The 22,164-nt window shown below is 55.7% G+C and overlaps 2 protein-coding genes across 2 annotated transcripts; one reads left to right on the top strand and one right to left on the bottom strand.

Moving 5' to 3' along the window:
- The first annotated feature begins 7,130 nt into the window (after positions 1–7,130).
- LOC138102070 (serine/threonine-protein kinase pim-1-like) lies at positions 7,131–9,643 on the top strand. The gene is made up of 5 exons (XM_068999828.1): positions 7,131–7,694; positions 7,816–7,866; positions 8,092–8,458; positions 9,103–9,279; positions 9,537–9,643. Exons 1-5 carry the CDS (start codon positions 7,131–7,133, stop codon positions 9,641–9,643), a joined length of 1,266 nt encoding a protein of 421 aa, XP_068855929.1.
- A 9,688-nt stretch (positions 9,644–19,331) lies between these two features.
- LOC138102003 (olfactory receptor 14J1-like) lies at positions 19,332–19,907 on the bottom strand (the record flags this gene model as incomplete). The annotated part of the gene is made up of 1 exon (XM_068999751.1): positions 19,332–19,907. A coding segment is annotated over one exon (576 nt), but the record flags the coding sequence as incomplete, so codon positions are not given.
- Between the last annotated feature and the right edge of the window lie 2,257 nt (positions 19,908–22,164).

Here is a 22,164-nt window from a genome sequence, read left to right as displayed (position 1 = left end):
GTCAGGGCCTTGCAGCTTCTGCACATCCCTCTGCCCTCTCCGGCCCAGGCTGTCCTACAGTGTCCGTGCCCTGTGTCTCTGTCCCTGCAGGCTGTCCTCATCCCCCCGGCTGCCCCACCTCACCGGCCCCTTCCTTTGCTGATGGCTCTGCGGCCTGCCTGGCTCTGCCTTGGCACGCAAAGCCTTGGGCTGCTCCAGACTCCTTCTGGGGGACACGTGGCACCACAGCACTGCCCTGGGAGAGAAATTCCTTTCTCCTTGTGTCCAGTCTGGACCTCCCCAGCTGCCCTTTGCATTAATTCTTTCTTTTGCCGGCTGTTCTCTACTATGTCAAAAGGATCCACCATCTCTGAAACCACCCTTCAAGCCCTCCCAGGACTCTCCTCCACTGTCCTCAGGCTCCACTCCACTGAGCACAGAGCCCCTTTGTCCCTATGTAGTGATCATGTGCTTGAGGCCACGGGCACCTGGACAAGAAGGTCGGTTCTTTTCTACAGGAAGGAAACCACAGAACCCCAGTGTTTTGAAGGCAGATGAGAGGCAGCCACCAGAGGCCAAGGCAAGCCAGACCTGTCTGTCCTTGCAGCTTCTGTCTGAAAGCAACCCTTGGACATATGGGGAGTTTTGGAGGTGGAGTTCCATTTCAGCTGTGGGTGCCTGGACCGGAATGACAGCTCTTCTCCCCAGGAAGGAAAGGGCAGAGCCCCAGGGTTTCAAAGGCTGATTAGTGGTGGCTCAAGGAGGCCAAGGCCAGCCAGACCTGTTTGTCTTGGCAGCTTTTGTCTTGGAGCGATCCTTGGATAGAGGGAATTTGGGAGGCCAAATCCCAGTTTTGTCCATGGACGTCTGGCCAAGAAGGACAGTTCTTTTCCATTGGCAGAAAAGTGAGGAGCCCCAGTGTTTCAAAGGCAGATGAGAGCTGGCCCTCAGGAATGCAAGGGGAGCTGGACATTCCTGGCAGCTTTTGTCTGGGAGCTATTCCTTGGATAGATGGAATTTCAGAGGTGGATTCCCAGTTTTGGCCATGGATGGCTGGACTTGAAAGATGTTTTTTTCCATGGGAAGAAAAGCACAGCCCCCCACCCCGTGTTTTGAAGGCAGATGAGAGGTGGCCCCTAAGAGGCCAAGGCCAGCCTGAGCTGTCTGTCCTGGCAGGTTTCACATGGGAACAATCCTCGGATAGAATCAAATTTGGAGGTAGAATCCTAATTTCAGCCATGGGTCCCTGGAGGAGAAGGACAGTTCTTTCCCACAGAAAGGAAAGCAAGGAACTCCAGCATTTCAGGGGCAGATGAGAAGCAACCCTCAACATGCCGAGGTCAGCCGGACCAGGCAGGTGGCCCCAGGGGGCCAAGCCAACCAGTCCTGTTCCATGTTCTTTGGATCCTTGGGGCCCTGCAGCATCACAATTTTGTTCCCCTGAGGCCCAGCAATATCACAGTGGTCTCCTTGGCTCTACAGCGGCACAAAGGCCCCTTGCTTCCATGAGGCCTTGCTGTGTCCAAACGGTTTCCTTGCTTCCATGGGGCTGCAAAATAACACTATGGCCCACTGGTTCCATGAGGTCACAGAGTGTCACAGTGGTCTCCATGATTCCATAAGGTCCTGCAGTGTCACAATGGCTCCTTGGTTCTATTGGGCTCCCCAGGATCACAGTGGCCCCTTGGTTCCACAAGGCCTGGCTGTGTCACACTGGCCCTTTGCTTCCATGAGACCTTGCAGTGTCACAATGGTTTCCTTGGTTCTATGAGGCCCTGTGGTGTCACAATGGCCCCTTGATTCCATTGGGCCTCTTACTGTTACGTAGTTCTTAGTTCCGTGATGCCCTGTAGTGTCACAGTGGTCTCCTTGGCCCCATGGTGCCACGCAGTGTCCCAAGGGCCCCTTGGTTCTATGAGGCCTGGCTGTGTCACAATGGCCCCTGGCTCCCATGAGGCCCTGTGATGTCACAATGGTCTCATTGGTTCCACGAGGCCCTGCAGGTCCACAATGGCCCTTCGGTGTCACAAGGCCTTGAAGTGTCATAATAGTCTCAGCGGGTTCCCCCGCTGCTTCACAATGGCCTCCTTGGTTCCGTGATGCCCCGTAGCGTAACAATGGTATCCTTGCTTCCACACAGTCAGAATGGCCCCGTGGCCTCATGGAGCCCCACAGTGTCACTGCGATCCCCTTGATTCCACGAGGCCCTGCCGTGCTACAATGACCCCTTGGTTATACAAGGCCCTGCGGTGTCACAATGGCCCCTTGGTTCTGAAGTGTGCAAGAGCCTAATCATAGGAGAAAGGCTCCAAAAAATGCTTTGTCATTATCACTGCTCAGCACCAGAAAGGCTTCAAAAGTGCTTCGTCATTATGGCTGCTTATCATAATCACTTTTGAACGCCTGGAAACTACGTGCCGTACGGGCCGTGCATAGCCCGCCTGGAGGCCCATAAAAAGGAAGGCAAAACTGGTGCAAAATGTGGAGGCGAAAGCGAAAGGTAGAATCCCTGCCCTTTGCCTTTCCCCACACCACCACCATCGCCAGCCACGAGACACCCTGAGGCCTCCGGGAGCCGACGCCGCCCGCCTGGGGAGAACCCCCCAATCCTTCACCCTGGACTGAAATCCCGAGTGAGCTGTGCAACCCCTACCCCTGCTCCTTCGTCCCAGGCGGACCGAGGTTCAGCTGCAAGCATGGAGCCTGCATCTCGGAGGACGGGCCGCCGCTTTCCAGCCAAACTGCTCCAGAGATGGGAAGAGGCAGATAAGACGCTTCAAACAGCAGGAAAAAAAAAGGCAAAAACTTCTCCACTTCCCCCACCCTGTCTCAGCAGCAACAAAGGTAGCACAGTGTGGTGGTGACTTATCCTATGCTTTTAGAGTAACCTTGGCTTTTTCTAACTCTTCTCTACTTTTCTCCTTCTTTCTCTTTGCCTCTCTTACCATTAGATAAACAGATACCCATTTTTTTGGCACCAACATTTAATCTCGTTTGGTTTTAATCTCGTCTCTGGGAATATTTTGAACCTTCAAAGTTCTTTCCTTTTTATACTCAGAGATTTTGTTTTCTTTGCCCTTCTGGGTGTAAATCGGATAGTAACAAAGTGTCATAATGGTCTCCACGCTTCCATGAGGCCCCACGATGTCACAATGGACTTTTGGTTCCATGAACTTTCGTTCTGTCAGCAACAGTCTCCTTGGGTCCGCAGTGTCACAATGGACCCTTGGCTCCATGAGGTTCAGTAGCGTAACATGGACGCCTTGATTCCATGAGGTTGTGTAGTGTCACAATGATCTCCTTGCTTCTGCGGCCCTGCTGTGTAACAATGGGCCTGTGGTTCCATGAAGTTCTGTACTGTCAACCATGATCTCCTTGCTTGCACAGTGTCATAACTGACCCTTGGTTCCATGAGGCGCCTGGCCTCCAACAGCCTCTAAGAGACCCTTATGGCCCCTCAAGGCCCCTCACAGCCCCTCATGACCCCTCGGTGCCCCTCACAGCTCCCCAGGGCCCCTCATGGCAGCTCACAGTCCCTCACAGTTCATGGCCCCTCATGACCCTTCACAGCCCCTAACAATCTCTCATGGCCCCTCACAGCACCTCATGGCCCCTCACGGCCCCTCACGGCCCCTCACGACTCCTCACGACCCTTCACAGCCCCTAACAAACCCTCATGGCACCTCACAGCCCTTCACAGCCCCTCATGGCCTCTCACAGCCCAAGGCATGGGACTCCTTCCGAAGGAGAAGAGATCGGGCTCTGCTTGTTCTCCTTTTATTTTGGTCACTTCACAGTGATGAGTAAAGGAAAGCTGAAATGGAGCCTTTCCCCAGCATTTCCCTCTGGGATAATTGCGGGGCTGAAGCTCTGTGCTGGCGCTGGCCCATGTGTGAACATCGCTGCAGCCCCCCACAGCCTTTGCTGTCCCCCGTGTCCATTCCCTGTCCCTGAGGCCCGCCCAGCTCTGGCAGCAGCAGGAGCCACCGCGCAGTGGGCCCTGTACCGGCACAGCCGGGGCTCCTGGCCAAGAGCAGCAGCAGCGCCAGCCCCTTCCCACCTGCTTGTGCCTCGGCTTCCCAAGAGGTTTTTCCCGGTGAATTTCTGGACTAGAGACACAATCAGCCACAAACAGACCTGATTCCTCAGAGCCCGGCTGTGCTGCCCTGATGCAACCTTCAGAGAAAGAAAGGATCCGGTTCCAGCACTGTTCCCAGCACTGTTTCACTCATCCTCAGGTGACAGCAGGAGGCTTTTCTTGCATTTGCCTTGGGAATTACAGATCATGGCTGCTCTTCCCCCTCTTCTGGTTGCCACTTGAATTTTATCTGAAAAACTGCAATTGCCTCTTTTGATCGGTGCTAGCCACAGTGCTTTTCTGATGGGGAATTCAGATGCTTTGTTGCAGGCATCCTGATTAGCAGATCTTGAAATGTTCACAGGTCTATAAGCAAAAAGTCGAGGAGAATGAAAGCCATACAGGCCACATTCACAGCGCTCAAACACAGCCCTGTTGCTGGTGCTCTTGAAATAGAATCAGCTGCCAGAGGCCAGCACAGAAATTGCCTCTGGAGTGTGGAATGAAACGAAAAAATCCACCGGGAGAAAGAGGAAGCAGAACTTCTGCACTCGCTTCATTGCTTCTTCCCAGCAGCAGGAGACGTGGATGTCCAGAGGTACGTCCCGCTGCTGCTGACCACAGTGAGAGCACAGCCTGCTGCCCAGTCCCAGCGGGACCCCGAGCCCAGCCCGGGGAGCTCCCGCAGCGTCGGCAGCTCAGCGGACGCGGTGCCAGGGCCGCAGCCCCGGGAACACGCCCGCCCATTGTGGGGCAGCGGCGCAGGCCCAATGTCCTGCGGCCCAAACTTGCTGCTGCTGCTGCTGCTGCTGCTGCTACGCAAGGCCCATCCTTCTCCCCCTGCTCCTCTCCCAGCACGGCGCAAATTGCACCTCGCGGGATGCTTCCCCGGAGGCTGCTCAGGCGCCCCGCTCCTCTTTCCACCTGAGCGTCACTGCGGAGGAATCTTTGGCGCACTTCCGTAAGCCCGGGCCTCTCACTCGTGCTGAATCGGGGATGCAAATGGCCTTGTTAGGAAAGTCAAAAGCCAAGGGAACGGATTAGGAATTATTCAAAAAAACTACCCTTCTTCCAGGCAAGGTACACCAAGTCATTTCCCGCATTTCTCCTTTGCAGATTCTTTCAGTCGCCTGCTCGGCGAGCTCCAGCTTCTTCTGCTGCTTCCTGTGAACCGATTGCACTCTCGATTTGAGCACCAACGCACCAGATGTGCAAGTATCTACGCTGAACTCAGAAACCAACTGCCTCTGTCAGACCATTTTCACAGTCCAGCTCACTTGCAAGATGTCCACTGAGAGCTTGGAAGGATTAGCCCCCAGCTCTCCACTTCTGGCTGCAGGCTCCGGAGATTCTTTCTCTCCATTCAGCCAGCCTAACAATTGCTGCTACCCCCTCCTCCTGTTTCCTTAGCCTACAACAGTAACGACGAAAACCTTACCCACGGCACAACTCGCTAGTCCACCAGGAGGAGAAAGGACAAGTTGTCAAGCTCTCAAAACCTTGGTCCTGCTTTGCTGCAAGAGTCCTGCTGCACGCACAGTGTGGCAAGCCAAGAGAAGCTGCATGTGATGGCACATCTTGTGACAGGAGCTCCAGCTCGGTCTCCAGGAAAGGGTCTTGAAAAGAGCAAACATCACTGTGGACAAGATTCTTGCAAAAGCAAAACAGCTTCCCAGAAGGGACATGCAAACGGAAAGAAACAACCCAAGATGTTCCCGTATACTATTAATTGCTTCCCTTCTATGCTCCCCTTTTCTGTCTTGCACTAGTTCTACCTCACAGTCCTTCCAAACTGATCTTACCTCAAACACCTAGGACTTAGCAAGTTTGAGACACTCTACAATACCAAGAGCTACACACAGCTTGCCTTCTCCCTGTTTGGCTTTGAAAGCAATGCTGGAGACCCCAGAAGCCTGCCAAGGGAAGATTTTAGAGCCCAGTGCCTTGCTCGGCTCTGGCTTCTAGAGACAGGGCATGTGCTCCCATGGGACTGCACCCTCAGCAGTGACAATAGACAGCAGCAGCAACAAAGGTGATTCCCATGACACTGTCGCAGGGCTCAAGACTCCGTGTCTTGGCTTCACATGGCAAAGCTCACTGTCCGTTTGGACAGACTCAGCATCCAAACTAGTCTGCTTTTCTACCTGTGTCAATGAACAGCAGGAGAAGGAAACCAGCCAGCAGTTTCTTTGCAGAGAGGGCCTTTGTTCCAGGCTGAAAGTGCTGGATTGGCAGGGAGGAGGCAAACAGCTGAGAGCTTAGCTGCTCTATTGGACCGGCATCAGAACTCAGCAAAAAGAGTGTTTCCATTCTTTTATTTGAAGCCTCCTATCGGCAGTCTCCGATTTTCACCTGAAACCGGACAAGAAAACAGCAACAGCCCTGCCGACGAGGGCACCGCGCCGGGCACGGCCCCGCCGCTCGCACTGCCCACGCCGAGCGGCCGGGGAGCAGCGCTGCACCGCGCAGGGGCTGCACGTCTCCCTCCTCACGTCCTGCTCTGCCCTCCCACGGGGCTGCCTCTGCCTGGCGCTGGCAGGCTCCTCATTCAGCACTTTGCTCTGCTCCAGGCGAAAAGCGCGGACAGCGCTTTGGTTGCTCGCGAGCAAGAGACCGCGGCGCGGGGCGAGCCAGCAGCAGCAGGGGCAAGTTGCAAGACTGCCGCAAGGAAGAGTTACAATCTGGTGAAGAAGAAGCTAAACAAGACGGTGCGTTTGGCGCGGCTGCGGGAGGAAGAGATGCTCCGGGACTCCGCTTCGGCCCCGGAGCGGCCCGTGCTGGCCCGGGGCGCGCGGGGCTCGGCCGCGGGGCGCGCGGGGCAAAAACGGACACCCGGGCAACAGACACACGGACACGCGGACCAACGCTCCCAGCGCTTCAGCGGCAGCGGCGGCAGCAGCAGCAGCGGCAGCAGCGGCAGCAGCAGAAGAGCAATACAAGAGCAGCGGTTCTCCAGACCCTCTGCGTTCCTTCTCCTGTTCCTCCTCTCCTTCTCCCAGTGTCCCGCATCCCCTGTCCCGCTCTCCCTTCAGTGCTCCACCCCCTCCGCCCCTTCCGCGGCCTCCCTCTCCCCATGCCAGGCCGGGCCATGCGCCCGGCCCGCCCCCGGCCCCGGGCGGGGCTGCGCCCTCCCCGCCCCCGGGCGTCCCGCCGCGGTCTCGCCTCCGCCCGGCTCTTGCCCTACTGGCGGTGGCGCCGCTGGGCGGGCATCAGTGCCTGCCTCTTGGGCAGCACTGTTAGCCTCTGGCTCCGGCTGGCCCGGCCCCGGCCCCGGCCCCGGCCCCGGCCCCGGCCCCGGCCCCTCCCGGGACCCGCCGAGGAGACAGACGGCGCGGCCGCTCCCGCCGCGTCCGCGGCGTCTTCCCCGGTCCGAGCTCTTCCGCTCGGCAGCGCGGCCCCCGCCCCCGAGCCGCCGGTGTCCCCTTCGAAAGAGGCAACATCTGGGGATACCCGGCCCGGGGCGGTTGAGGAGCGCCCGGCGGCCGTTTCTGGCCCCGGGCCGAGCGCTGACAGCCGCGTCTCGCCGGCAGGGAATGCGCTGCAGGGCCTGAGGGAGCGCTACCTGGAGGGTTCGCTGCTGGGGCGCGGCGGCTTCGGCAGCGTCTTCGCGGCCACGCGGCTCTCGGACGGCGCCCCGGTGAGTGGCGGGGCCGGCGGCGGGCGCAGGAGGCGGGGGGCAAAGGAGGGCGCAGGAGAAGGAGGATGGGGCTCGGCAGGGCGGGCGGCGAGCTCAGCCCGCTGCTCCCCTTGGCTTGCAGGTGGCCATCAAATGGGTGCCACGGACCCGCATCCGTCATTGGGGCGAGCTGGTGAGTGAGCGGGGGGGATGGGGTGGGGGTGGTGGGCAGCGGGAGAAGGCGGGGCATGACGGGCGGGGATGAGCCGAGGCCCGGGAGGGTGGAAGGCGCCAGGACGCCTCGGGGGAGAGCGGGCGTGGGGGCAGCGGAGGGCGCAGAGCATCCCGGGCTGGGCGAGGGCTTCCCGAGCCCTGGCACGGCATCAGCCCCACTGACGGCATCGTGCTCCTCCCGCAGCCCAACGGCACCAGCGCACCACTCGAGGTCGTGCTGCTGGACAAGGTGTCCACCGGCTTCCCTGGTGTGGTGCAGCTCCTCGAGTGGCTCGAGCTGCCCAGCAACGTGGTGCTGGTGATGGAGCGGCCGGAGCAGTCTCAGGACCTGCTCCATTTCATTCGAGCGCGGGGCTTCCTGTCAGAGGAGGTGGCACGGGAGCTGTTCCGCCAGGTCCTGGAGGCCGTGCGGCACTGCACCAGCTGCGGGGTCCTTCACAGGGACCTGAAACCAGAGAACATCCTGGTTGACCTGGCCACGGGCCAGGCCAAATTGATTGACTTTGGCTGCGGCACCTACCTGCAAGACACAGCCTACACCAGCTTTGCAGGTGAGTCCTCGCCGGGGTAGGCTCCCGGTGCCGGCATCTCGCGGCCCAACCTGGCTGTGGCAGCGGGGATTCTCCCTTTTGATGCCAGTCATGGGACCGAGTTTTCAGCCCAGTTGCTTTTGAGTGCGGGTGGCCGGGGGGCCATCTTCCAGCCCTGCTGGCAGCCTTCGCCAGCCACTCTGCCCAGGACTGGCGCTGGGGCTGGGGCAGCCAGTGTGACAAAAACACACCCATGGGTGGGGGTAGCAGAGGGGGGGGGGCCAGAAGCTGTGCACCCGCCGGTTTGGTGTGCAGGCAAGAACCGGCTTGGACTGCTCAGCTCGCCTTGTTTGCCTTGGCTTCAGAATGTTTTTTTGGGGCAATGCAGGCAGGGAGGGTGAAGGCATGGTTTTCCCACCCCCGGCACTGAGCGGGTTTTCCCTTTGCATGGAATGCTTGAGCCTTGCCAGGGCTTCCGCTGCCCTCTTGTGACACCGGTGGCTTCTTTTACAACCCCCAGTTTGTCCACAAGTCACAGGCGCTGGCGAGAGGGCAGCGGGTCATGCCGCGTGCCACCGGTGCGGCCCCTGCGTGCCCAGGGATGCTGGGGCGAGGCTCCGGGAGCAGGCAGCATCCCGCTAATGAAGTGCCTCTCTATTCCGTAGGAACACCAGCGTACAGCCCCCCGGAATGGACCCATTTTGGCTGGTACTACGGCGAGGCAGCTACCGTCTGGTCCCTGGGCATCGTGCTGCACCAGATGGTCTGCGGGCGGCACCCGTTCCCGAAGGGCCGGAACATCAGCTGGGGCCAGCTGTCGCTCCCAGAACGGCTCTCTCAAGGTGCATGCTCATCCCTGCGGCACGGGGGGAATAGCAGTACTGGGAGACAGCAGCGGGCTCATGAGCATCCCGCTCTGGCAGCTGCCGAGGAGGTGGCACATGCCTCGCTCTCCTGCTCTCCTCCAAAACAAAGAATGGATGGGAAAGTTCAGGCACAGCTCGGAGCCCCCATGGCATGGCCTGGGCATGGCAATAGTGGGGCAAAGCGGACAGGAGCCTTCTGCAACTGACCGGCGCTTTCTGGTTTCTCCCCACAGACTGCAAGGAACTGATCAGATGGTGTCTGTCCCTGCACTCCTTGGACAGGCCCTCATTAGAAGACCTGTCGTGTGATCCTTGGCTGCAGGATATTCATCATCCATAGAAGAAGGGAGAGAGCCACAGGCACACTTTGATCCAGGGAGCCGGTAAGTTACAGCTCCACACGTGCCTTGGCCAGAAGAAGCCAAGAAACGCAGGCTTTTTTGCCCTGCCTGTATCGCTGCGCAGGGGTCGTCAGATGGGGACCCGCAGCCCTTGTGCTGGCGCTGAGCTGCTCTTCCCAGCACTGGTGGCCGCCGTGCAAGCTGCTTTTGCTTGTCCTGCTTCACTGACAGCCGGGGCCCTGGGCGGGGCACTGACAGCCTGCTCTCAGCCGCAGGGAAGAAGGAGCCCCTGGAGAAGCTGTACTCCTGCTGCTGCTGGAGACATGGAGGACGACGTCAAGGATGGCAAGCTCTTCCTCGACCTGGCCACCGGCAAGCTGAAGATGATGGGCTTCGATTCTGGCACCTTCTTCAAAGCCAGGCTCCACAGCGAATTTACAGATGAGTCCACAGCCAGGGGGATGCTCCCAGATTTGGGCATTGCACGGCCTGGCCGGGAAGCAAAGGTTCCCCCCTTTGCTGGGGCGGATGCAACTAATTCTTCAGCCGGCTGCCAAGCTGCTTTTCGGCAGGGCGGGCGGGATGGGCTGGGGTGCTTAGGAAATGGGAGTCGGCCCCTGGCCCTGCCAACAGCCCCCACCGCCCACTGTTCCCCGGGCTGGGGCTGGGGCAGCCAGCCCGACACAAACAAGCCCCCATGGCAGGAGCAGAGGTGGCACTCCAGGAGCTGTGCACGGGCTGCTTTGTTTTGCAGGAAAGGAAGGGCTTGGGCTGCTCCACTCGGCTTGTTTGCTTTGGGCTCGCTGTGCCTGTTGGGGGTCAGTGCGGGGGGGAGGGGAGAAAGCGTGGGCTTCCCTCGCCCGAGGGTGGGTTTTTCCCCAGCATGTAGGGAAGGTTGGGCCTTCCTCAGGCCCCCAACAGAGAGAAGACTTTTTACCTTTTTTCTTGTTTCTCCTTTTTGTCTGTAATCCCTTTTCATTAATTTGTTGTTTGTTTCCCTTAAAGGAGGTGTTGTAGGTGGTGTCCAGTCTGGATCGGGAAGTGCTTGGGACCAGCTGCAGCGTGGATGGGACGGGGCCTTGGAGAAGGCCGAGGACATCGCTTGGGAGCAGCTTTTCTTCCGGCGGCGGGTGGCGTGCGGTGGGTCCCCGTCTTCTTGGCACGGCTGGGATAAGGGCTTTTGGGAGATGGCAGCGAGCACAGGAGCATCCCAATGGGCAGCTGCTGAGGAGGTGGATCTGCCATGGCTGGCTGCGGGCGGTGGCACGTGTCCTGCCATCCTGCTCTCCTGCCAAAGGCAGCAGTGACGGGCGGCTTCGGGCACCGCTCTGAGCACAGCCAGCACGGCCTGGGCACCACGGGTGGCTGGGACAAGGGGGACAGCAGCCTTCAAGTGACGGGCGGTTTCTGCTTTCTCTCCTTGCAGCCGGGCTCTGTGGATGCTGAGGCTGCTCTGGGCTCCGCCAGGGCTCTGCTGCGGCTCAGCACCGGGCCGGAAGAAGCCAAAGAAGAACCGGTGTGAGCCGCAGCAGAGACGTGCTCGAGCATTTCGGCAACGCAGCTCAAGCCTGCAGAGTGCACGCCTCCAGGGGAAAACATGACACCCCCCCCGCCCCCAAAATAAACTTGTTCAATAACTTGTGAAATGAAATCAATCTGGGATGACCCCAAATGGCATTTCTCAGCTTGCTCAAGCTTTAGCTCAGCCCTTCTCTGAACAGTTCTCTGCCCCGCCTGCCTTTTACTTCACAAGTGCTCCCTCTTTTCCCCCAGTGAGTTGCCAGCTCAGGGCAGTCTCTGTCGCACTGTAGCCTTCCTTGATGCCTTTGACCACGAGGAGGAGCGAGCCCCAGGTTTAGGGACTCATCCTGTCACTGGCAGAAGAACAGCAATGTCTCAGAGGTCCGGTGAGACCTGAGTGTCATTCAAGAGCTGCCCTCCAGGCCTCAGCTCTCCTCACTGTTAGCTTCCCACTGCCCCTTTTCCTCGTCCTTCCAGCAGGATGAGCTCTGTGAATGCCCTTGACCCTCCCCACTCCTGCCAGCCCAGCCACCCAGCTCAGTTTGGCTTAAGCTGAAGCTTCTTTGTCTCCTCTGGCACGCCAGTGCAGTTCCCTCTGCGGGGAGCAGCAGCCCCAGAGCACAGCAGGCAACAGTGCAGGCCGCACCTGCACCGGCTCCCCTCCACGCGTGGCTGGGCTCTTGGTGGCAACTAAATGCTCCCTGTTTGCAGCTGTCACTGGAGGATGGCCCCAGGGCAGAGCCCAGCCCGGCTCCCACTGCATCCCCCGGAGCTTGGGGCAGACAGTGGTCCCAGAGCTGAGGTTCATGGTGCGCAGCCGGCGCTGTGGCTCGCAGTCGGTGTTTGCAAGTGTTGCGTTCTCACCTCCTGCAACTTGTGGGGAAAAGGAGCTGTGCGGCCGGGCCAGCACTGCCCCTCTGGGCAGTGACACGGCTGAAGGTCTTTGCTGTTGCAGAGGAGCCGGCATGGAGCCTTAGCAGGGCCTGGCAGGTGTGGAGCCGGATCTCGCCCGCTGTCCGGGGCTCGCTGCCCGCCAACCGCCCCCACCCGCCGCGCTCCCTTCTGCAGGGACGGAAGGCTCTGGCTGCACAAGGGTTCCCATAATGTCTTTGTACCCGTGGCTGCGGAACGAACACGGAGAGCGAAAGTGTCAGTCACGTTGCTTGCACGTTCCTTCCTTTAGATACAAGGCACAGATCTCTTAAAAGGATAGGCAGGGATAGAGATTTCCCACATAGCCCTCTTTGGCGTAACTCACCTTGTAAGCTGGCGTCAGGGGCATTTTTTTCCCGGCCCTGTGGGAGTAGGTGTCCAAGAGCTGAAGTGAGCAGCATTTAGAAGCAGTTTCAAGATTTCTAGGCAGGAAGTGGAGCTGACAAGCATCTGTGTAACTCACCGTATTCATCGTGGAGACACGAGACCTGGAAAAATCCCAGCTCTCTGTGCATTTGTGCAAAAGGGGGAAGCAGCAGAAAGACTTTGTGTCTGCTTGTCCAAGCTCCAAGGAGCTGGGGTGGCAAAGGGTGGCCTGGGCTGGTGGCAGGTGAAGTCCTGTTTCATGTCATCATAGAGTGGCACAGGACAAAGCTAAAAGCACCCACAGCCACACTGATGAAGTCTTTCTGATGCTGCACATCCTAGAGGAAAAGCTGCTGTCACACAATCCATTGGTATTTATAACTTTTATTTGCAATACTTTAGGTCCAAGTTTCAAACCGCAATATTTTTACACTCAAGACACGGTCATGCACAATCCATATTTCAATTTCCTATTGCTTCAACCACAATTTAAAATAACTTAATATTGACAGCAAAACGCAAAATCTTTAAAAAAGGATGCTGAGGTCAGTGAGATGGATCCATGCCATCAGCACATTTGCAAAGTAAATAACTTTGTTCTCTTTTTAAAAAGATCAGTTACCTCTTAATCCAAAGTTACAGAAGATTTTTCACTACACATTTGGTTTTTTCTCTTTCATATTTTTTCTGGTTTTTCTTTTTTCTAATTTTTTTTTTTTTAAGAGATAACACGTCTTAAAAAAGGATTGTACAGCAAAATGAGATACATTTCTGCTCAACAATGAAAATGTAGGCTCCTCCTCTGTTTACTTTTGTCTGGATACCCTGAAGAAAAAATCTAGCAGACACCAGCAGAGGTGTAAAGGGGTTGCTTTGGACTAAAGTGGAGTTTAGCACTGGTGACATCCTGACCCAGTCAAGAGTTGCAGAATTCTTTTGCAGATCTCGAACCATGTGCTTGCGGGCACAGCACCTGCAGTGCTGATGCACCAGGGCACAAGAAGAACTCTCTTATTCCCGCACCGAATTTGGGCTCTGCCCAAGCAGGAGGTGCTGCAGTGCTTTGCTCCTCGTTGCCGTGTGGAGCAGCTCCCTTCCTGCTGGCTGAGCTGCTCAGGCAGAGCCCAGCAGCTCCTGACCCTGAAGGGCTGAGGCCTTTCCCCTGCTGCTGTGCTACAGATGGATTCAGCAGCATTGCTGTACGTGGGGATACACAGCGGGACCAAAAGCAGTTGCCTTTGTAGACCCTAAGCTGAAAGGTGAAAAATCTCAAGAGACGAGGATGGAAGAGACTCGCAGGCTGCCTGTTTGCTGTGCTGCCCCACTTGTGAGCGGCCCAGCTTTGCGTGAGGCAGAGTGAGAACAAGGGGCAGCTCCCTCCCTCCCAGCCCCGCAGCCAAGGGGTCCCTCCAGTCCTGGGGCTTGGGGCACCATCAGAAGCTTCCAAGCAAAGGTTATCTTTGAACTTGCTCATTCATGAAATGCGCACGGTCATGAGCGCTCTGATAGATGTATCCACCCATTAGTGAAACATGGATTGACCTTTCTGTATTTGGAAGCTGGACAAGGCCATGAAATCTGACATCTGGCCTTGTTTGGGGCTGTATGGTCCAAGTCAACTCCCTTGCTTCCTCCTTGAGCCCTGGCCAGGCTTTGGGAGAAACAAACGGGAGAATGAAACCAGATGTTCCCACGCTAGAAGTGCTGTCGGTTTGTTAGTTCAACACTATCAAAGGTGGGCCCTCTCACAGGGAGGTTGGAAGCCTCACCTGTGGGTGGAGGCACCTGCAGGAACTCCCAGTGTCCGGGAATGGCTCTCCAGTCCTTGGCTGTGACAGCTTCCCCCAGCTGATGGGTGGCTCTGGGTGATGGTAAAGTCTGAGGGTAACTGCTGCTGTCTCTTTCTTAATCACTACGGGCAGTCTTTGGTAGGGATGATTGGGTGCATTGCTGAGCTTCTCCTTTTGTGATTCTTTGCTGCTTTGAACTACAGTAAATGACGCTGATTCCTTGAGTTGGTGTCTATGTCTTTGGTCCTGACCCTGCCCACTGGTAAAACAAATTTGATATAGTCTGGCCGGATCTCAACAAAATGCTGCTTTTTAAATGTAAGTGTAAGGAATCGGTCCCATCCAAAATTCCTGCATGGGAAGACCTTCCCTAGGGTTTGCTGGCTGTGGCGTGGGCTGAGGTCGGAGCTCTGTGCGAGCAATGAGGACGTCAATTGAAAGAAGCTGAAGCACTGGATGTATTAAAATGCATCCCAAAATTGCATATGGAAAAAGGAAAAGAACTTGTGGGTTTGGGAAGATGAGGGTGAATTTTGTTAACAGCATCTCGGAAACAGCACCAACAGAAGGAACGATTGTTGTTGAAACGCTCCCACATGGAGCGACAGAAGAAGTTTTTAATCTTGAGCTTGGATTTGTTTGAGCAAAGGAAATAATAATAATAACAACGAGAATAATAACAAAAAATAATGATCTACATGTTCATAATAAAATATAATAAAAATCGATGTTTATGTTTTCACATGTATATAATGACATTGTGAAATAATGCTCCAAATACCCATTTGTTAGCTTTGGCTGCTCAGGGATATAAGACTAAATACGCTACAGAAAAGGACTGGCCAGGACCCCAGCATCGCTGGGAAACTGTGGGAGATTGTATACAACAGATGAAGGAGGAAGGGATGAAAGTGGCTGTTTTTATAGGGTTTGCTGACGCTAGGACGTGGAATGCTTTGTCTGTTACTGCGAAAAATAAAGTGAGTAAGACTGCTGGGTTTTTCATATCCCAGACTATCCACAAGCTGCAGAACTGATTGAACAGATGAAGGGGTTGTTAAAAGAGCAGTTGAAAAATATAGGAGATGGGAATGTGTCGCAATGAAAAACCCACCTCCCAGATGTGCTCCATATCCTTAACAATGGGCCCACTGGGGAAATGGAAACCCCCTGGATGCGCATGGCTGCACCCAATTTGCAAATAGAACCACGGACAGTGACACTTTGACTTCCTGGGAAATTGTTCCGGGGGTGATGGTCCCTGACAGGGCCATCGCAGAGGCTGCAGGGCTGGACCTTTATGCATTAGAATTAATTAGGAAAAATCAGAAGCAAATGAGAATTATCAGTACCGGCAGAGGAATTCAGGTTCCTCCGGGACACTTTGGTTTGATAACTGCCCACTCAAGCTTGGCCTTGACAAGTGTTCATATGGTGGGAGGAGTGGTTGGTGCAGATTATCAAGGAGAAATTAAAGTAGTTCTGTTAAACAATAGTGAACAACACTGGATTATTCAACCCCACGGCAGGGTAGCACAGTTATTGATATTGCCAGTTTTTAAAACAACCGTGAAAAAAGGACATCCACTTCACATCACTACTGTTCATGGAGATAAAGGGTTTGGATCCACCAGTCCTAATCATGGAGCCAGAGTGTGGGTCCAGAGGCCAAATGGCCTGCCCGAGCCAGCTGAAGTAAGAGCTGTAAACAAAGACAACACTGTTTGAATCCTGAAACCTGGGTGAGAAAGATGGGCACATGTCCCTGCAGCCAAGTGTTCTGTGAGAGAACAAAGAGATGTTACAGGATATTGTTTTGCAGAGCCTGCCAGACCAAATCTCCCTGTTTGCCCCAATGGTCCCTTTGGAAAGTGCTCTGATCCACGGCGCTCGATGTGAAGACTGATGTGCCACTGAGTGAGTGACTTCTGCAGACAGAAAGGGACCACTTAGCAGTGAAACTATTGTTGATCTTGTTGATTTAATGTTTTCCTTGTAATCGGAGCACTGGTTGGGAAAATAGATTTCTAACAGCAGGAGCAGAGATAGGGAACTCATTTAACCTCAGTAATTGCTGGGTGCGTGGAAGTCCAGAAGGATTCGATGACTGGCCTTGGCTGGCCCATCTGGCCCAACCCAAATGGTGGGTTAGAAACTTGAGCACAGTTCACGATAAAAACAGAGCTCTAGACCGAGGGTGGCGATCCCCGACCGCTGCCTTTTCATAGAAAAGGCATTTCTTGCCTAAATCGGATAAAGAGGAATATGTGTAGGGAAAAGTGTCTGTGGATGGATGTTGTCTCCTGGAATAGGTTGTATGCACCCACACTGTAAACTGTTCAATTGCAGCCAGTATAAAGGGAAATGGAATCAAACTCACGGACAGCTCTTTAATCATGGCTGGGTTAAGCGTTCCTATGAAGATTGTGAAAAGATACCCTTAAAGCACTTCCCGTATGATATTTTGGCTTGTCAACAAAGAATTTCTAATACTTAAATCTAAGATTGTAGGATGAAAAGAATTGTTATGAAGGTTGCAGTTCGTCTCTAGGTCAAAGGACTGATTGAAGGAGTGAGGCCTGAACAACAGGCCCTGACTGAGGCCTGAACAACAGGCTCTGAGCCAAAGTTGACATCTAGATGAACCTTCCAACCAAATGTTCTATTTGTATCTGCTCATTAACAAAGCATTAGTAGCAATATGCTCTATGTTCATTGGTGAAACACGGATTGACCTTTCTGTATTTAGAAACTGGACGAGGCCCCATCTGGCCTTGTTTGGGGCTTTAGGATCAAACTCCCTCGGTTCCTCCTTGAGCCCTGGCCAGGCTTTGGGAGAAACCAAAGAGGAGAATGAAACCAGATGTTCCCACACTAGCAGTGATGTCGGCTTGTTTGTTCAACGCTGTCAAAGCTGGGCCCTCTCACAGCGAGGTTGAAGCCTCGTTGCCCGCAAAGGTGGATGCACCTGCAGGAACTCCCAGGGTGCGGGAATGGCTCTCCAGTCCTTGGCTGTGACAGCTTCCCCCAGCTGATGTGAGGATGTGGATGATGGCAAGGCCTGAGGGTAACTGGTGCTGTCTCTTTCTTGATTACTGTACGCAATCTTTGGTAGTGATGATTGGGTGCTTTGCTGGGCTTCTCCTTTTGTGATTCTTTGCAGTTTTGCATTCTAATAACTTACACTATTCCTGAACTTGGTGTCTGTGTCTTTGGGGCTGACCCTGCCCACTGGCAAAACAGACGCTGAGGGCCCTCGGAGAACCAAAGGTGCCTTGTGACACCGTGGGGCCTCGTGTAACCAAGGGCACCCCAGTGACAGCGTGGGGCCCAAAGGAACCAAGGGGCCAGCGTGGCACTGCAAGGCCTCGTGGAACCATGGAGAGCATTGTGACACTGAGGGGAGTCTTATAATCAAGGGTCCATTGTTTTCCTCTCCCTGCCCCGGCCCCAGCCCTGCAAAGAAGCCCAGTCCTGTCTGGCCCTGCAGCAGGAACTGGAGGCACTGGAGGTGCGGGACAGTGACTCCGTGTCTGGAATGCTCAGGAGATCCTCAGCTCGGGCAGCTCCTGCAGCCCCAGGGCCCCGCTGCCCAGCACAGCAGCAGAGAGTTGGCTCTGGGGCTCCTCAGGCTGCTCCTGCTGCTATCCCAGGGACAGGGCTCCTCTTGCCAGGGCTCCTCTGCACACACACGAGCTCCTGCTCTTCTCCTGGCCCATCCCAGCTCCCCACAGAGCCTTTCCCAGGGGAACACGTCTGTGCTGGCCTGAGCAGCCCTTGCTGTAGCCTCTGCCCTGCTGCCCACAGCCCCCGAGCTGGGGGTGCTGCTCTGCAGAGCATGGGGGCTGTGCTGCCCGGGGCCATGGGCTGCCTCTGCTGGGCTGTGCTGCTCAAGCTGGGAGACAGAGCTCTGCAGCTGATGGTGCTCCCTGCACGGACCCCCTCCCACACAGGCTCTGCTGTGGCCATGGAGGGTGCTCTGAGGTGCCTGCCTTGTTCCAGGGCTGGCGCATGGGCTGGGGCTGCCCTGGATCCTCCTCTGCAAGTTCCCAGAGGGTCAGACGAGTCACTGCCCAGACTCCTTTCCCTGTACCTGCTGTGTCCCCTGGGGCTGCAGAGCTCTCATGGCTCACAGGAAACATTCAGTCCTTTATCTCTGGGTGAGCCCACCCTGGACAGGCCTGTGCCCAGGGAGCTCCACTCACGGCTGATCCCTGGCACACACTGTCCCTGCAGGTCCCCTGCGTTCTCCTGGCAGCTCCCAAGTCCCTCCAGAAGAACATTCCCCTGCCATCAGGCCTGGCACAAGCTGCAGAGCCCCAGGAAGGTTCATCACAGACCATTCACCATCTGGTGGGCACTGGCCACCACCAAGCAAAACCTGAACCACACCTGAGTCTCTTGAAGGCCACACTGGGACCCTGATCTCATCCCACTGAGCCCTGGGAGAACAAGGAACACAGGCAGCCTCTTTAGAGTCTCTTCCTTGGGCCTCTTCCTGACAGTGACTGTGCAGGGAGAGCAAAGCCTTCCTGCAGTGCCTTCAGGAGATGCCCTTTGCTGATGGAACTGCTGTGGCGGAGCCCAGCTGTGTCCCAGCAGTGCCCATGGCCTGTCCCTGCCTGTGACACGCAGCAGGACTCGCACCACCCGCACAGAGCTGGTGGCCTTACACCATCACAGCAGCTCCAAAGGAGAGAGTGGAAGTAATAAGAGAGGAGCTCTGAAAAGACCAAGCTCTGCTGCTCCCTGGCTGTGCTGCTCTGCTGGGACTCTTCCCTGCCCCACGCCTGCAAAACTGGTCCTGCCCTCCAGCTTCAGGGATGGACTCAACCAAAGGATCTTGAACAAAGACCTTGCTGATGGGTCCTTTCTTTCATGTGAATACACACAGAGCAGACTCCTCATTGACACAGTCCCTGTCAACAGTCCCATTCAGCCTGTAAACAGGGAATAAGATGCATAACAAAATCTTTTGGGTACAACATTAACATAGGAAAAGAAAAAAAGCCCCCAAAGCACCACCACCAAAACAACCTGAGAAGGCAGGCTGGGCCTCTAATGATTACACTTTAGCCTATGGAGCTGAAAACAGGCAGGTTTTTGCTTCTGGAAAGCATCCAGTCATCATTTTCCTCAGGGCATCCTTGAGCTCCTGGTTCCTCAGGCTGTAGATGAGGGACTTCAGGGCTGGAGGCAGCACCGAGTACAGAACTGGCAGTGCCAGGTCCACGGATGGGGAGGACCTAGAGGGGGGCTTCAAGCAGGCAACAAAGCCAGTGCTGAGGAACAGGGAGACCATGGCCAGGTGAGGGAGGCACGTGCAAAAGGCTTTGTGCCATCCCTGCTCAGAGGGGATCCTCAGCACAGCCCTGAAGATCTGCCCATAGGAGAAAAGAAGGAACACAAATGAACCAAAAGTTAAACAGATGGAAAACACAACAAGCCCGAGTTCCCTGAGGTGGCAGTGTGAGCAGGAGAGCTTGAGGATGTGTGGGATTTCACCCAAGAACTGGCCCAGGGCACTGCCCTGGCACAGGGGCAAGGAAAAGGTAGTGGCAATGTGCAGCAGAGCATTGAGAAAGCCACTGGCCCAGGCAGCTGCTGCCATGTGAGCACAAGCTCTGCTGCCCAGGAGGGTCCCGTAGTGCAGGGGTTTGCAGAGGGACACGTAGCGGTCGTAGCACTCGACGGCGGCGAGGAGGGAAAACTCCGCTGAAATGAAAAAGAGGAAGAGAGAGAGAAAGAGAAAGAGAGAAAAAGAGAGAAAGAGAGAAAGAGAGAAAGAGAGAAAGAGAGAAAGAGAGAAAGAGAGAAAGAGAGAAGAGGAAGAGGAAGAGGAAGAGGAAGAGGAAGAGAGGAAGAGAGAAAGAGAGAAAGAGAAAGAGAGAAAGAGAAAGAGAAAGAGAAAGAGAAAGAGAAAGAGAAAGAGAAAGAGAAAGAGAAAGAGAAAGAGAAAGAGAAAGAGAAAGAGAAAGAGAAAGAGAAAGAGAAGGAGAAAGAGAAAGAGAAGGAGAAAGAGAGAAGGAGAAAGAGAAAGAGAAAGGGGCTGTGCAGCACCTCCTGCGTAGGAGGTGGTTGTGGTGTCCCAAAATGGAATTGTGCATGGCTTTGGGGACAGTGGTGCAGATGGAGCCCAGGTCGGTGAGGGCAAGGGTCAGCAGGAAGAAGAACATGGGCGTGTGCAGGTGCTGGCCGCAGGCTCCGGCGCTGATGATGAGGCCGCTGCCCAGGAGGGCAGCCAGGGAGATGCCCAGGAAGAGGCAGAAGTGCAGGAGCTGCAGCTGCCGCGTGTCTGCCAATGGCAGCAGGAGAAAGGGGCTGATGGAGCTGCTGTTGGACATTGGCTGTGTGTGGACATGGGGACCTGTTCATGGAGAAAAGTCAGTGACAGCTTAAGGGAAACGGCTCTCAGCCAAATCAAAGCCATGTCCCACAAATGCTTCTCCTGTCACACACTGACACCTTATGGGGATTCAGAGTGTCGCCACGGAGAACGGCTTTGGCTGGCCTGGGGGGGGCTTGCGAGAGACGAGAGACGGGGCGGGCCGGGGTCGCGTCTGGCAGGAGGCGAGACAAAGAGCAAGAGGCGAGACAAAGAGCAGGATAGTTAACGGGAGATTGGGCGAGGAGATGGTAATCTGTAGCCCTTGGAGATGTAAAACATATAACCTTAGAAGCTGAAGTTTGTAGCTGCTGAACTGTGGGTTTGGAACAGTATATAAAGATGTGACTCGTGCGAGGAAATTTGGCTTTGCATGCGGCCGGCGAAGTCCGTGTTCCATCACCGACAACACCCTTCTGTTTTTCTAGCAGATCTTCCTTCAGCTCCAGCCGCAGCCCTGCTTGGTGCTGGCTGCGTGCGACATGAGTTTCAGGGCAATTGCTCCGGGGGGTTTTATAATTCAGCCTTGCTGTGCAGAAGTGGGAGGGGGACAGCCACCTGTCCTGGTGTTACACTTTGAAACCCCAGCTAACACAAGGGCACTCCCAGGGCCCAAGAACAGGAATGGCAAAAGCTGTTAAAGTGTTCTAGAGGTTTTTACAGCTCCTCTTCATCTCCCCGGCTGACTGGTTTTGGATGTCAGAAACACTCAGCATTGCTGCTGCCCTCGGGGAGAATAGAGCGAGTTCTGTGAGGCAAGGCGGTGAGTGGAGAGTGAGGGGAGGTGCTCTGTCACTCTGTCCTGTTCCAAGATCCTCTGGGCTTTCACCCTTGTCAGACAGAGGATAATCACCCTCCCATATTTCCCTTAGAAACCATCCCAACACTGCTGAGAGCAGATCGATCCACCACAGCCCATCAAATGTCCACCCCCTTCTCGAGGTCTCAGCCCCACATTGGTAGCCAAATACACACATGGCTCATTTCACCAACCCAACAGCACTTTGTCCATCATCAAACTTTTGTGTCTCACTGTGGGGCTTTCAGGTAACACAAAGATGCTACACGACCTGTTTGCGTCCTGGAGGGAAGCTCCGAGCTTAGGGGGAATCCTCAAGAAGAAAGCCAAGTGTCCTAATGATGGCATTGGATGTAGGGAGATGGAGCTCCTTCCCTGGCTGCATTGCCCACAGCCGGGCACTGGGGCCAGCGTCACCCTGAGCCAGCTGAGCCAGCTGTGCCCCCTCCCAGAGCCCCCCAGTGCCAGGCAGATGCTCCCGGCCCTGTGCTCTGCAGAGGGAACTGGGCCCGGGACCGCAGAGCTGCCCCACAGCTCTGCTGCAGCTCTGCCTGCACAGGAGGGGCTTCACGCCTTGGAGCCCCGGCCCTGAGGGCAGAGGCTTGGCTGAGGGAGAGAGGAGGGGAGGGGGCTTGTTCAGAGGGAGGGGCTGCACTCGAGGGCATCCTGTGGAGGTCTCTAAGCTCTCCGTGCCACAACATTTCTGCCTTTTGTTTTCTCTCATTG

Source organism: Aphelocoma coerulescens, unplaced genomic scaffold (genome assembly GCF_041296385.1).
Source record: "Aphelocoma coerulescens isolate FSJ_1873_10779 unplaced genomic scaffold, UR_Acoe_1.0 HiC_scaffold_60, whole genome shotgun sequence".
Taxonomy (NCBI): domain Eukaryota; kingdom Metazoa; phylum Chordata; class Aves; order Passeriformes; family Corvidae; genus Aphelocoma; species Aphelocoma coerulescens.
The sequence above is the reverse complement of the archived record's forward strand: the minus strand, read 5'-3'. Positions and strand labels throughout refer to the sequence as shown.

Bases quoted from the DNA above. Each gene is read 5' to 3' on its own strand.
- LOC138102070 (XM_068999828.1), top strand. From the start codon at position 7,131: ATGCCAGGCCGGGCCATGCGCCCGGCCCGCCCCCGGCCCCGGGCGGGG. The intron at 8,459-9,102 runs GTGAGTCCTCGC...TCTATTCCGTAG, and splicing joins AGCCTACACCAGCTTTGCAG to GAACACCAGCGTACAGCCCC. The intron at 9,280-9,536 runs GTGCATGCTCAT...TTCTCCCCACAG, and splicing joins CCCAGAACGGCTCTCTCAAG to ACTGCAAGGAACTGATCAGA.